This window comes from Amphiura filiformis, chromosome 18, assembly GCF_039555335.1.
Source record: "Amphiura filiformis chromosome 18, Afil_fr2py, whole genome shotgun sequence".
Classification (NCBI taxonomy): domain Eukaryota; kingdom Metazoa; phylum Echinodermata; class Ophiuroidea; order Amphilepidida; family Amphiuridae; genus Amphiura; species Amphiura filiformis.
The window spans coordinates 20800690-20813887 of NC_092645.1; the positions used below are offsets into that span (position 1 = coordinate 20800690).

Sequence of the window (13198 nt, forward strand, 5' to 3'; positions counted from 1 at the left end):
AGGTTAGCAACTATTTTTAAACTGTTGCGATTTGGTAGTTCACCGCATCTTGCGAATGGTAGTGAGCTTTGGCAAGTATTGAATTCATCATTTCATAGCGAGCGTGTAGACGAATCAACTATCACAGATACTTTTGTAGGTTCCGTGGTTATGTTGAAAAGATGGCTGAAACAACATTACTTTGGCAAAACGTACATAATTCATTAACAACAATAAATCAAGCACGTTTTCAAAGTATATACTTTGTTGAATCAACTTTTGCAAAACATCAAAGTGTTATTCTTCAATAATATATTGATTTAGTTAATAAAAATCGAGTTTTGGGCTGCTTCGACCAACAACTTACCGTGTACCCTTAAATCTATGTAATGCTAAATTATATACCTCAATCAAATATCCCAAATAATGAGAGGAAAGCTGTCGGAATTAAATAAGGATGAAAACACCGCCATAGTTCCAGCAGGCAAAGGCACATGTTTAGTGGTTGTGAACATGTGTACATGTTGCTATGATGACAAGTACACTGCTAAAGGATGAGAAAACATACAAACGCGGAGGTTATTATCTATATAAAAATTGTTACAGAAAAAAGCTAACTGTGTTTACTACAAAGATCTTTAACATCGATGATAAGTGACCTAGGCGGTCAAATCACCTATTTTCACCATATCCGAAGAGTCTTTCTATGTAAAATGCGCTTGCACGTCACTCTCTCTTCCCCCTTTTAAAGGAGGAGGACCGAGACCCCTAGCTCTGTCCGTGTACTTGGTCATTCTCTCTTTACCTAAATAGATACATCACGATGAGGAAAGCAAAATTTATTCCAGATTTTAATGAATATCATCAATGCGTGATTCGTTTCCCCTTCCATGCCTGCTAAAAGCTAGCTAACTGGCGAATCACTTGTTCACGCCCACTGCTTATTATGCATGTCATTCTTGGGAGCGCCTAGTATCACATCAAAACTCAGAGAAGTTCAGTAAGGCTTTCATTTGACAAGCATTTTCATCAAACCGAAAACAGATACAGATGTATACAGTATGACGAATAAGTTAATATAAACAAACGGCGAATTTTAAATAATGAAATGTTATAATTTCATGAACACAATTAAAGACGATTTCGTGACTTACATATGGAAAGCTAGATAAGAGGATTTAATTACATATTTCGTTTCTGAGGGTACAGGTCGTTGATCCCGTTTCCGAACATGGACAAGGTATGTGTCTTGTTTCAGTGTTTTTTGTTTGAAATTAAAATGTTACCAAGCGCCAATCTGAAGATGATAATGATGGACATGATAATGATGATGGTGATGATGATGATGATGATGATAATGATAATGATGATGATGATGATGATGATGATGATGATGGTTATAATGTTGATGATGATGATGATGATGATGATGATGATGGTGATGATGATGATGATGATGATGATGATGACGACAACGTTGTTGTTAATTTTAATATAAAATTAAATTCTTTAAACCAGTCAACTGGTTAGTCTGTCGGCAATTGGTCACTGATGGCGAGATGGTGTTACCAGAGGTCGTATATTTAGAGCCTAAATTCTTCGGAATTGTAGGCCCCGCCAAATTGTGACGCAGGCCGCCTCCCTGTTAAGTGTTGGCTTTCTTTCGCGAAACGACGACACGCCGGTTCAGCGTAAGAACGTTAACATCCCATACGTGTCAGACCTATCTGAAAAACTTCGTAGGATTTTCAACCAACATCAGATCACCGTCTCTTTCAAACATACCAACACTCAGACAAAAGCTGGTTCACCAAAAGACAAGCCACCCAAAGACAAGCAGAGCAATACTGTCTATATTATTGAATGCAAGGTCAACAGTTGCCAGGACTTGCAGACCTTGGCAAAGCGTATGTATCAGCACAGGCGTGCCAGGACCAGTTGATTGGTTTAAAGAATTTTCTATGTTAATATCTGGATGAAACGTGTTGTTAATTTTAGTTTAATTTCTTTCAATTTCAGCGATTTACAATTTTATTTGGTTTAATGGCGATATACTTTCTTTTTGCTACACTGTATCAATTATCACCATTACTACAAGTGTAAGTAAACAACAAATTAAATATTATTAAATGTTATTATCTGCTGCATGGGGGCCAAAAGACCTTTTCTTTAAAAAAAATCAGTTGCTACAATTATTACCTTATACAAACATTAGGCTACCATAAACTGAAAGCACCACAGGTCTAGCATACGTAGCTCTAAAGATTTGTATTGTCTATTTTCTTTTGTTGTATTTTATTGTTTTGTCTTTATACCAATTACAAAATAATTTGCCTCCTGTGGCCCCCATGAAGCAGATCGTGTCACATAATAAATAAAATAAATAAATAAATTTAGAGCAGCAGTGACTATTAATATTTTAATATATATATAGTTAACATTGGCTTAGAATCCATATTTTGTTTTGTTTAAAATCTATATTTTGTTCAAAATCTATATTTTGTTCAAAATCTATATTTTGTTCAAAATCTATATTTTGTTCAAAATCTATATTTTGTTCAAAATCTATATTTTGTTCAAAATCTATATTTTGTTCAAAATCTATATTTTGTTCAAAATCTATATTTTGTTTAAAATCTATATTTTGTTCAAAATCTATATTTTGTTCAAAATCTATATTTTGTTTAAAATCTATATTTTGTTTAAAATCTATATTTTGTTTAAAATCTATATTCTGTTATAGTTCAGTTCAGTTCATTTATTGTCATGTAATTCAAGGCCACTGGCCCACAATACAATATACATTGTATTTAGTACATAATACAAACAAAACATCAATAACATAATTTAATTAAATCGAATCTCTAATTTTCATTGCATAAAAACATATTTAGATAAACATTGTAAATCATGAGCACTTTCGGTGCTCATTAGTGAAATAAATTTGGCTTCATTTGGTGCATTTATAGAAGTATAGTCAAAAACCTTAATTCCGTGACCATTCTCTGGCTAGTAAGGTTTGACGATTGGATTGATTTGACTTCTATGGACTATTTAGAAAAAAAATTAGCTCCCATGTCCCTCGCGAAAATCCCGGCATTTTTCGCAAGAGGCCAAAATCCAAAATGGCCGCCGCCACCATTTTGAAAAATTAAGTTTTGAACCAGGGCACCTATAATCATGTAGAAAGACACTTTTTCGGGTATGTCGACCACAAGGATTCCGATTCTGACATTAGTTTGACATTACGGCATCATTTTCACCCTAGAAATCCACGATGGTGGCCAGCACCATCTTGAAAATTTTAGTTTTAGGACCTAAAATCATGTACAAAGACACTTTTTTGGATAAGTCGACCACAAGGATTTCAAATCTGACATTACGACCACATTACGACCACATTTGTACCCAGAAATCCAATATATATGGCGGCCGCCGGCGCCATCTTGAAGAAATAAGTTTAGAACCAGAGTACCTAAAATCGTGTACATAGACACTTTTTCGGGTAAGTCGACCCAAGAAATCCGGATCTGACATTAATTTGACGTTATAACATAATTTTTGCCCAGAAATTCAAGATGGCCCCATTTGGTAGAGCGTAAATGCAATTTTTGAGTGGGAGCACCTAGGATCATTAATTAACTCCCTTTTTTGGCTAATTATGAAATAGTAATGGATATGGAAGCATATGTATATCATTTCAGCTTTATCTGGGGTTAACGTCCCTTATCTGGGGTTTAGATTGCTCTATCTGCGGTTTACGTCCCTTATCTATGGATAACGCACCTTATCTGGGATTTAGATGCCTTATCTGGGGTTTACGCTCCTTATCTGATGGAAGGCGCCTTATCTGGGGGTTAGACTGCTTTATCTGGGGTTAAGGCGCCTTATATGGGGTTCAGATGCCTTATCTGGGGTTTAGACTGTGTTATCCTAGGTTTACGTCCCTTATCTGAAGTTAAGGCGCCTTATCTTGGGTTTAGATGCCTTATCTGGGGTTTACGTTCCTTGTCTGGGTTAAGGTAAAGCTTGCAAGGTGAAAACAGGAAATAGGGGTAAAAATAGCATTTTGAGGCTTTTTGATAATTTAAAAATGTACAATCTTAGCTATCGAATGCTTTTTATTTCATTTGAATCCGACGGTTTTGAAATGCTGCTTGATTAAAATGAAATACACGCAGACGAAATTGTTATTTTCCTATCCTTTTACATGCGTTGAATTTCATATGTATTTTATTGTTTTCAGGAGTTAATTTTGAACACTTTTCTAGAATTAAGCTAATTTAAGGTACAAATGACCTGATTTTTTCAGTTTTTAGTGATTAACAATTATTTAAAAAAAATGACAATTTTAAATTGATAAGTTAAAAATTTAACCCAATTTTCAAAATTCAGTGTTTCTAGACTTTAAACATCATTTTCAGCCATTTTGTCGTTTCGCGTTGTTTTAACCTTGCTCGTAGCTTTTTTTCAACTTCCGTATATCACAGCTCAATGAAATTTGGCATGTATGTAGAGGTTACATACCTTCAAACTCAAATGGAGAGCTTTTTTTAAATTTTGCTCATTTTTTGAAAAAAAAAGTGATTTTTTCTGAAATTTGGGCGCAAAAATGCGTAATTTTAATTTTAACGTCCTCGTTACCCTAATTAATTTTGATTTTTCAAAAAAAGCTTTCCATTTGAGTTTAAAGGTATACATACCCTGTAATTATACCAAATTTCATGAATTTCTGATAATTGGAAGTGAAGAAAAACTGCGCGCAATCTGATATCCTTAAAATCCAAGATGGCCGCCGTTTCCATGGCAACCGTATGCGCAGAATTTTTCTTTCACCCATTTTTCAAATTGGTTTCACCTGAGCATCATTGTGACCAAATATGAACTTAATAGGACTAATATTTCAAAAAATCACTTTCACCTTGCAAGCTTTACCTTAAAGCGCCTTATCTAGGGTTTAGACTGCCTTATTTGGCGTTTACTTCTCTTATCTTAGGTTTATGTTACTTATTTAGGGTTAAGGCGCCTTATTTGGGGTTGGGACTGCTTTATCTGAGGTCTACGTCCCTTATCTGAGGTTACGGCGCCTTATCTGGGGTTTAGACTGCCATATCTGAGTTTACGTCTCTTATCTGGGGTTAAGGCGCCTTACCTTGGGTTTAGATGCCTTATCTGAGGTTTACGACCCATATCTGGGGTTTACGACCCTTATCTGGGGTTTACGACCCTTTTCTAGAGTTAAGGCACCTTATGTGGGGTTTAGATGCCTTAGCTGGGGTTTATGTTCCTTATTTAGGGTTAAGGCGTCTTATTTGGGGTTTGGACTGCTTTATCTGGGGTCTATGTCCCATATCTGGGGTTACGGCGCATTATCTGGAGTTTAGATGCCTTATCTGGGTTTAGACTGCGATATGCCAGAGATAAGGCATCTTAGCCACAGGTAAGGAACGTAAACCCCGGATAAGGCTGTCTAAACCACAGATAAGGCGTCTTATCCCTAGATAAGGGATGTATACCCAAGATAAGGCAGTTTAACCCCCAGATAAGGAACATAAACACCAGATATGGCGGAAATGACACACTTATGCTTCTGCTCCCATTCAAAAGTTCTACCGAATGGGGGTCATATTGGATTTCTGGGCAAAAATAACGTCAAAATAACGTCAGAATCCTTGGGGTGGACTTGCCCAAAAATGTCTTTGTACTTTAGGTGCTCTGGCTCAAAACTTATTTCTTCAATATGGCGCCAGTAGCCGCCATCTTGGATTTCTGGCTAATATTGGTGTGGTAATGTCAAAGTAATGTCAGATTTGAAATCCTTGTTGTTGACTTATCCGAAAAAGTGTCTTTGTACACGATTGTAGGTGCTCTGGTTCAAAACTAAATTTTTCAAGATGTCGCCGGCGGCCATCTTAAATTTCTGGGTAATAATGATGCCGTAATGTCAAACTAATGTCAAAATCGGAATCCTTGTGCTCGATATACCTGAAAAAGTGTCTTTGTACATGATTATAGGTGCTCTGGCTCAAAACTTAATTTAACTGGCGGCGGCGGCCATTTTGGATTTTGACCTCTAGCGAAAAATGCCAGGATTTATGCGAGGGACATAGGGGCTAATTTTGTTCTAATCGTCAATCGTCAGAGAATGGTCACGGAATTCAGGTTTTGGGCTATACTATAGACCATGATGGTAACATTTCAGATCTTATATCTACAAAAAACGGGCATGGCATAATATAATGATACTCATTTCCAATGCGTAATAATCAATATTTTCCCTTCTAGTCCAGAAAGAGACTTACGATAACAATAATCACAAATTTCAAGCAAATATTTTTCTGGTGTCAACAATGTTTTAAAATTTCTATATGTTCTTAACTTGGGAGTGTTACACTCATCAGCAAAATATAGATTTAAAAAAAAAATATAGATTTTAAACAAAATATAGATTTTAAACAAAATATAGATTTTAAACAAAATATAGATTTTAAACAAAATATAGATTTTAAACAAAATATAGATTTTAAATAAAATATAGATTTTAAATAAATATTTTGTTTCAATTCTGTGGGTACAACGAAGTCTTGTGCGTGCAATATCTTGTGAGGGGTTTGGTGCTAGGGGACCTTAGTTATGCATTGTTTGGTGTAGCAGGATTTGACAAATTCAACGGCTGCAATTTTTCATCTCAGCAGTTTCTTATATCAGGCGGATTTATCCGCACTGATATACCATCGTCTTGTTTTCTTTAGTATTTTCTCTTGTATTTGGGCAGTCTTTGCTTTTTTCTTCTGTCAACCTTGACATAATTGGCTCTAGCTCCTTCATTTTTTGACCGATTATAACCATTATTATGCTTTGATGGATCCAAGTTGTGATAATATTGGATCCAAAACATAATAATGATAAAATTGGATGCTCGCTATGAGTTGTAAAATATTGGACTCGACTACGTCTCGTCCAATATTTTAAAACTCATAGCTCGTCCAATAAATATGGGCTCAACCGATCCAATTTTATATCAAACATGAGCAAAAGCTCCACTACCCCAGCCTTTACATTTGACATGATCCATTTGGGGTCAAACGTCACGCATGAGTAATTTGGGCTAAAAATGAGATTTTTACTATAGTTGGGGTCTATGGGGTCATCAAGGTTTTTTTGTCATAACCAAATACCTTCAAAATGCGTCCTTTCCTACAGATTACATGGTACACAGATACGACTGACACATATGCATTGTCACAAGCTAATGGATTTCAAGGTAATGCAGGGGTCAAATAGGGTTGATTACTGAAAATCACCTTAAACTTCACTATTTGGTGCTTGATCATCAGAATAATGCCAAAATGACTAGAGCATTGGGTGCATATTCAGATTTGGCTTGGCTGGAACATGGGGAGGGGTCTGTTTTGGGGTCAAAAGCGTTAAAATTCTAAAATGTGTCAAATTCAAATGTAATTTAGTATATGTGACCACGATATGATTCAAAATATGATGGAGGTTATTTCAAGGTCACCAGAGGTCAACCAAAGGTCAAAAATGGTAAAATTCTAAAATTTAAATCTAAATTAGAATATATAATATTGATATGATTTAAAACAAAATGGAGGTCATTTCAAGGTCACCAGAGGTCAAATTATTTTATTAGCTAGATTGTTATCAAATGTAATGCCTACATTTGTCAAAAAAAGCAATTGTGTTCCAAAGTGGAAGTATGTTTGCGTAATATACGCATTTTAACACAATACTTACATATTTTAGGCTGTGAATATGTTGCAATAATAATAATAATAATAATAATAATAATAATAATAATAATAATAATAATAATAATAATAATAATAATAATAATAATTAGACATGTACATAGCTGTGGTCTAAGACCACGAACACAGCCGTTGTGTGACCCTTAATGACATTTGACCCCAAAATCTCTGAACATCCCATTGACCTTTTCGGTAAATCCCATAACCCATTGCGAGTACACTTGAGAACTCGTCATTTTACGTAAAATGACGAGTTCTTAGGTGTACTCGCAAAGGGTTATGGGATTTACCGAAAAGGTCAATTGACATTGGCTAATGTCAATGCATGTGTGCACATGGCATCACTCTGCTATATGTTATTTGTGCCAGAAGAGGCATTTTGCAGGAATTTCGTTTTAGACAGGAAGTGACCCCTTAATAACCTTTGACCCCAAATAAAAGAATACCACGCATACACTGGGTAATATCAATGTATAAACACACCGTTACTGTACTATGTTTTTCTTGGTTAATAAAAATGTTTGAAGGTATTTTTAATCTTTAACCGCAAATCTATGTACATCCCATAGACACTGGGTAATAACAATGCATATGTGCAAGTGGCGTTACTGGCCTGCGTACTTTTTGGGAGAAGAAGCATTTTAAAGGTATTTCGTTTTATACTGGAAGTGACCCCTTAATGACCTTTGACCCAAAATCTGTGAGGAGCCTATAGACACTAAGTACTAACAATGCATGTATGCAAGTGGTATCACTCTCCTATGTAATTTGTGGGAGAAGAAGCATTTTAAAAGTTTTTCGTTTTATACCGGAAATGACCCCTTAATGACCTTTGACCCCAAATCTGTGAGGACCCCATAGACATTGGGTAATAGCAATGTATGTGTGCAAGTGGCGTCACTGTCCTACGTAATCTGCGGGAGAAGAAGCATTTTAGTTAAAATTAACTGGCCCATGTTTTTCTGAAGGTTTTTCGTTTTATACCGGTAATGACCCCTTAATGACCTTTGACCCCAAATCTGTGAGGATTCCATAGACACTGGGTAATACCAATGCATGTGTGCAAGTGGCGTCACTGTCCTACGTAATCTGTGAGAGAAGAAGCATTTTGAGTTGAAATCACGTTTTGACCCCTATGACCCCTACGTGACCTTTGACCTCACAAGTTTCATGTGACATGTAGGGTCATGGTCAATAATAGTTGTGACCAAGTTAGGTCAAAATCGGTGTAAGCATGTTAGTGCTAGAGCAAATATAAAGGTCGACAGAAGAAAGAAGAATAACTAGACTTAGCTGTGGTCTAACCCACGAACACAGCCGTGTTATGACCCCTAATGACCTTTGACCCCAAATAAAAAATACCACATATGAATTGGGTAACCACAATTCATGTGTGAACATAACGTTACTGCTCTACGTTTTTCTTAGCTAATAAATTTTTTTGAATGTATTTCGTTTTATACCGGAAGTGACCCCTTAATGACCTTTGACCCCGTAGACAATGGGTAATAACAATGCATGTGTGCAAGTGGCGTCACTGGCCTACGTAATTTGTGGGAGAAGAAGCATTTTAAAGGTATTTCGTTTTATACCGGAAGTGGCCCCTTAATGACCTTTCACCCTAAATAAAAAAATACCACATATGAACAGGGAAACTACAATTTATGTGTGAACATACTGGTACTGTCCTATGTTTTTCTTAGCAAATAAAAAAAAATAAAGGTTTTTCGTTTTATACCGGAAGTGACAGCTTAATGACCTTTGACCCCAAATCTGTGAGGCCCCATAAACACTGGATAATAGCAATGCATGTGTGCAAGTGGCGTCACTGTCCTACGTAATCTGTGAGAGAAGAAACATTTTGAGTTTGACTCCTGCGTGACCTTTGACCCCACGAGTTTCATATGACATGTAGGGGCTTGGTAACTGATGGTTGTGACCAAGTTAGGTCAAAACCGGTGTAAGCATGTAAGTGCTAGAGCTAATGTAGTGGTCGGTAGAAAGAGGAACTAGACTTAGCTGTGGTCTAAGACCACGAACACAGCCGTGTTGTGACCCCTTAATGACCTTTGACCCCAAATATATAAAACGCCCATAGACATTGGCTAATGTCAATATATGGGTGCACGTGGCACCACTTTGCTATGTTATTTGTGGCAGAAGGGGCATTTTGAAGGTTTTTCGTTTTATACCGGAAGTGACCCCTTAATGACCTTTGACCCCAAATCTGTGAGGACCCCATAGACACTGAGTAATAACAATGCATGTGTGAAAGTGCTGTCACTGTCCTGCGTAATTTGTGGGAGAAGAAGCATTTTAAAGGTATTTCGTTTTATACCGGAAGTGGCCCCTTAATGACCTTTGACCCTAAATAACAAAAAATACCACATATACACAGGGTAACTACAATTTATGTGTGAACATACCGTTACTGTCCTATGTTTTTCTTAGCAAATAAAAAAAATTGAAGGTTTTTCGTTTTATACCGGAAGTGACCCCTTAATGACCTTTGACCCCAAATCTGTGAGGACCCCATATACACTGGGTAATAGCAATGCATGTGTGCAAGTGGGATCACCGTCATACGTAATCTGTAGGAGAAGAAGCATTTTGAGTTGAAATCTCGTTTTTGACCCCTATGACCCCAACGTGACCTTTGACCCCACGAGTTTCATGTGACATATAGGAGCATGGTCAATGATGGTTTTGACCAAGTTAGGTCCAAATCGGTGTAAGCATGTGAGTGCCAAAGCAAATGTAATGGTCGGCAGAAAGAAAGAAGAAAGAAAGAAAGAAGATCCTGTAAGAAAAAAAGTGTGTAAGAAGAACTAGACTTAGCTGTGGTCTAACCCACGAACACAGCCGTGTTGTGACCCCTAATGACCTTTGACCCCCAAAAGGACATTGGCTAATGCATGGGTGCACGTTGCACCACTTTGCTATGTTACTTGTGGCAGAAGGGGCATTTTGACGGTTTTTCGTCTCAGACCGGAAGTGACCCCTTAATGACATTTGTCCCCAAATAAAAAAATACCATATATGAATTGGTGTGTGAACATACCGTTACTGTCCTATGTTTTTCTCAGCAAATAAGAAATTTTGAAGGTTTTTCGTTTTATACCGGAAGTGACCCCTTAATGACCTTTGACCCCAAATCTGCGATAACCCCATAGACACGTTGACACATTGGCTAATGTCAATGTATGGGTGCACGTGGCACAACTTTGCTATGTTATTTGTGGCAGAAGGGGTATTTTGAAGGTTTTTCGTCTCCAGAAGTGACCCCTTAATGACCTTTGACCCCAAATAAAACAATACCACATATGAATTGGGTAACCACAATTCATGTGTGAATATACCGTTACTGTCCCATGTTTTTCTTAGCAAATAAAATTTTTTGAAGGTTTTTAGTTTTATACCGGAAATGACCCCTTAATTACCATTGACCCCAAATCTGTGAGCACCCCATAGACACTGGGTAATAACAACGCATGTGTGCAATTGGTGTCACTGTCCCACGTAATTTGTGGGAGAAGATTTTAAAGGTATTTCGTTTTATACCGGAAGTGGACTCTTAATGACCTTTGACCCTGAATAAAAAATACCACATATACACAAGGTAACTACAATTTATGTGTGAACATACCGTTACTGTCCTATGTTTTTCTTAGCAAATAAATTTTTTGAAAGTAATCTGTGAGAGAAGAAGCATTTTGAGTTGAAATCACGTTTTTGACCCCTATGACCCATGCGTGACCTTTGACCCCACGAGTTTCATATGACATGTAGGGGCATGGTCAATGATAGTTGTGACCAAGTTAGGTCAAAATCGGTGTAAGCATGTAAGTGCTAGAGCAAATGTAGTGGTCGGCAGAAAGAAGAAACTAGATATATTGCATCCTTAAAAGGCTGGGAAGTCTAGCCGTGACCTTGAAATGACCTCTGATGACCTTAAAAACCATCACCACGTGTTGCATCATATCCACATGACATATACTAATTTTCATTCAAATTAAACAAACTTTGCAATTTGAGCACTTTTGACCTGGTTGACCTCTGGTGACCTTAAAATAACCTCCATTATATTTTGAATCATATCAAGATCACATATACTAATTTTCATTTAAATTGGACAATCTTTAGAATTAGACCCCTTTTGACCTTTGGTTGACCTCTGGTGACCTTGAAATGACCTCCACTATATTTTGAATCATATCAAGATCACATATACTAATTTTCATTTAAATTGGACAAACTTTAGAATTTTACCCTTTTTGACCCCAAAACAGACCCCTCCTCGTTGTTTAAGCCAAATCTTATTACAATCGTATATGTACATAATGCTAGAGCCCTTTTGGTATTATTCTTATGATCACAGCACTTAATATGCCGAAAATATTGAATTTTAAAATGATTTTCAGTAATCAACCATTTTGCCCCTGTATGACCTTGAACTCAAAATCTGTGAGGACCCCATAGACCCCTTTTGACCTTTGGTCCACCTCTGATGACCTTGAAATGACCTCCACAATATTTTGAATTATATCAAGATCACATATACTAATTTTCATTTAAATTGGACAAACTTTAGAATGTTACCCCTTTTGACCCCAAAACAGCCCCCTCCTCCATGTTAAAGCCAAATCTGATTACAATCGTATATGAACATAATGCTAGAGCCCTTTTGGCATTATTCTTATGATCACGACACTTAATATGCAGAAAATATTGAATTTTAAAGTGATTTTCAGTAATCAACCATTTTTGCCCTCTGTATGACCTTGAACTCAAAATCTGTGAGGACCCCATAGACACCAGCTAATGTCAATGAATATGTGTCAGTCGCATCTCCGTACCATATAATCTGTAGGAAAAGAAGCATTTTGAAGTTATTTGGTTATGTACCGGAAATACCCACTTAATGACCTTTGACCCCAAATCTTTGATGACCCCATAGGCCCCGGCTATAGCCAATGTCAATGTATAAATCTCATTACTGTACCACGTAATCTGTAGGAGAAGAAGCATTTTTGGTAAAAATCACATTTTTAGCCAAAATTACTCAGGCGTGACGTTTGACCCCAAATGGGTCATGTCATATGTAAAGGCTGGGCTAGTGGAGCTTGTGCCCAAGTTTGGTCATAATCGGTCAAATAATGAAGGAGCTAGAGCAAATTATGTTAAATGTTGACAGAAAGAAAGAACTAGATATATTGCATCCTTAGTAAGGCTGCGAAGTCTAGCCGTGACCTTGAAATGACATCTGATGACCTTGAAATGACCTTCACCACATTTTGCATCATATCCACATAACATATACTAATTTTCATTCAAATTGAATAAACTTTGTAATTTGACCCCTTTTGACCTTTAGTTGACTTCTGGTGACCTTGAAATGACCTCCAATATAATTTGAATCATATCAAGATCACATATACTAATTTTCATCT

The 13198-nt window shown here is 36.7% G+C and overlaps 1 protein-coding gene across 1 annotated transcript in view; it reads left to right on the plus strand.

Moving 5' to 3' along the window:
* The first annotated feature begins 992 nt into the window (after window positions 1-992).
* LOC140139022 (uncharacterized) overlaps window positions 993-13198 on the plus strand; it is a 41507-nt gene continuing 29301 nt past the window's right edge. The window contains exons 1-2 of the mRNA XM_072160804.1: window positions 993-1219; window positions 1999-2078. Of these exons, the coding sequence (XP_072016905.1) occupies window positions 1211-1219; window positions 1999-2078 (89 nt within the window). The 5' untranslated portion in view covers window positions 993-1210. The remainder of the gene's footprint in view (window positions 1220-1998; window positions 2079-13198) is intronic.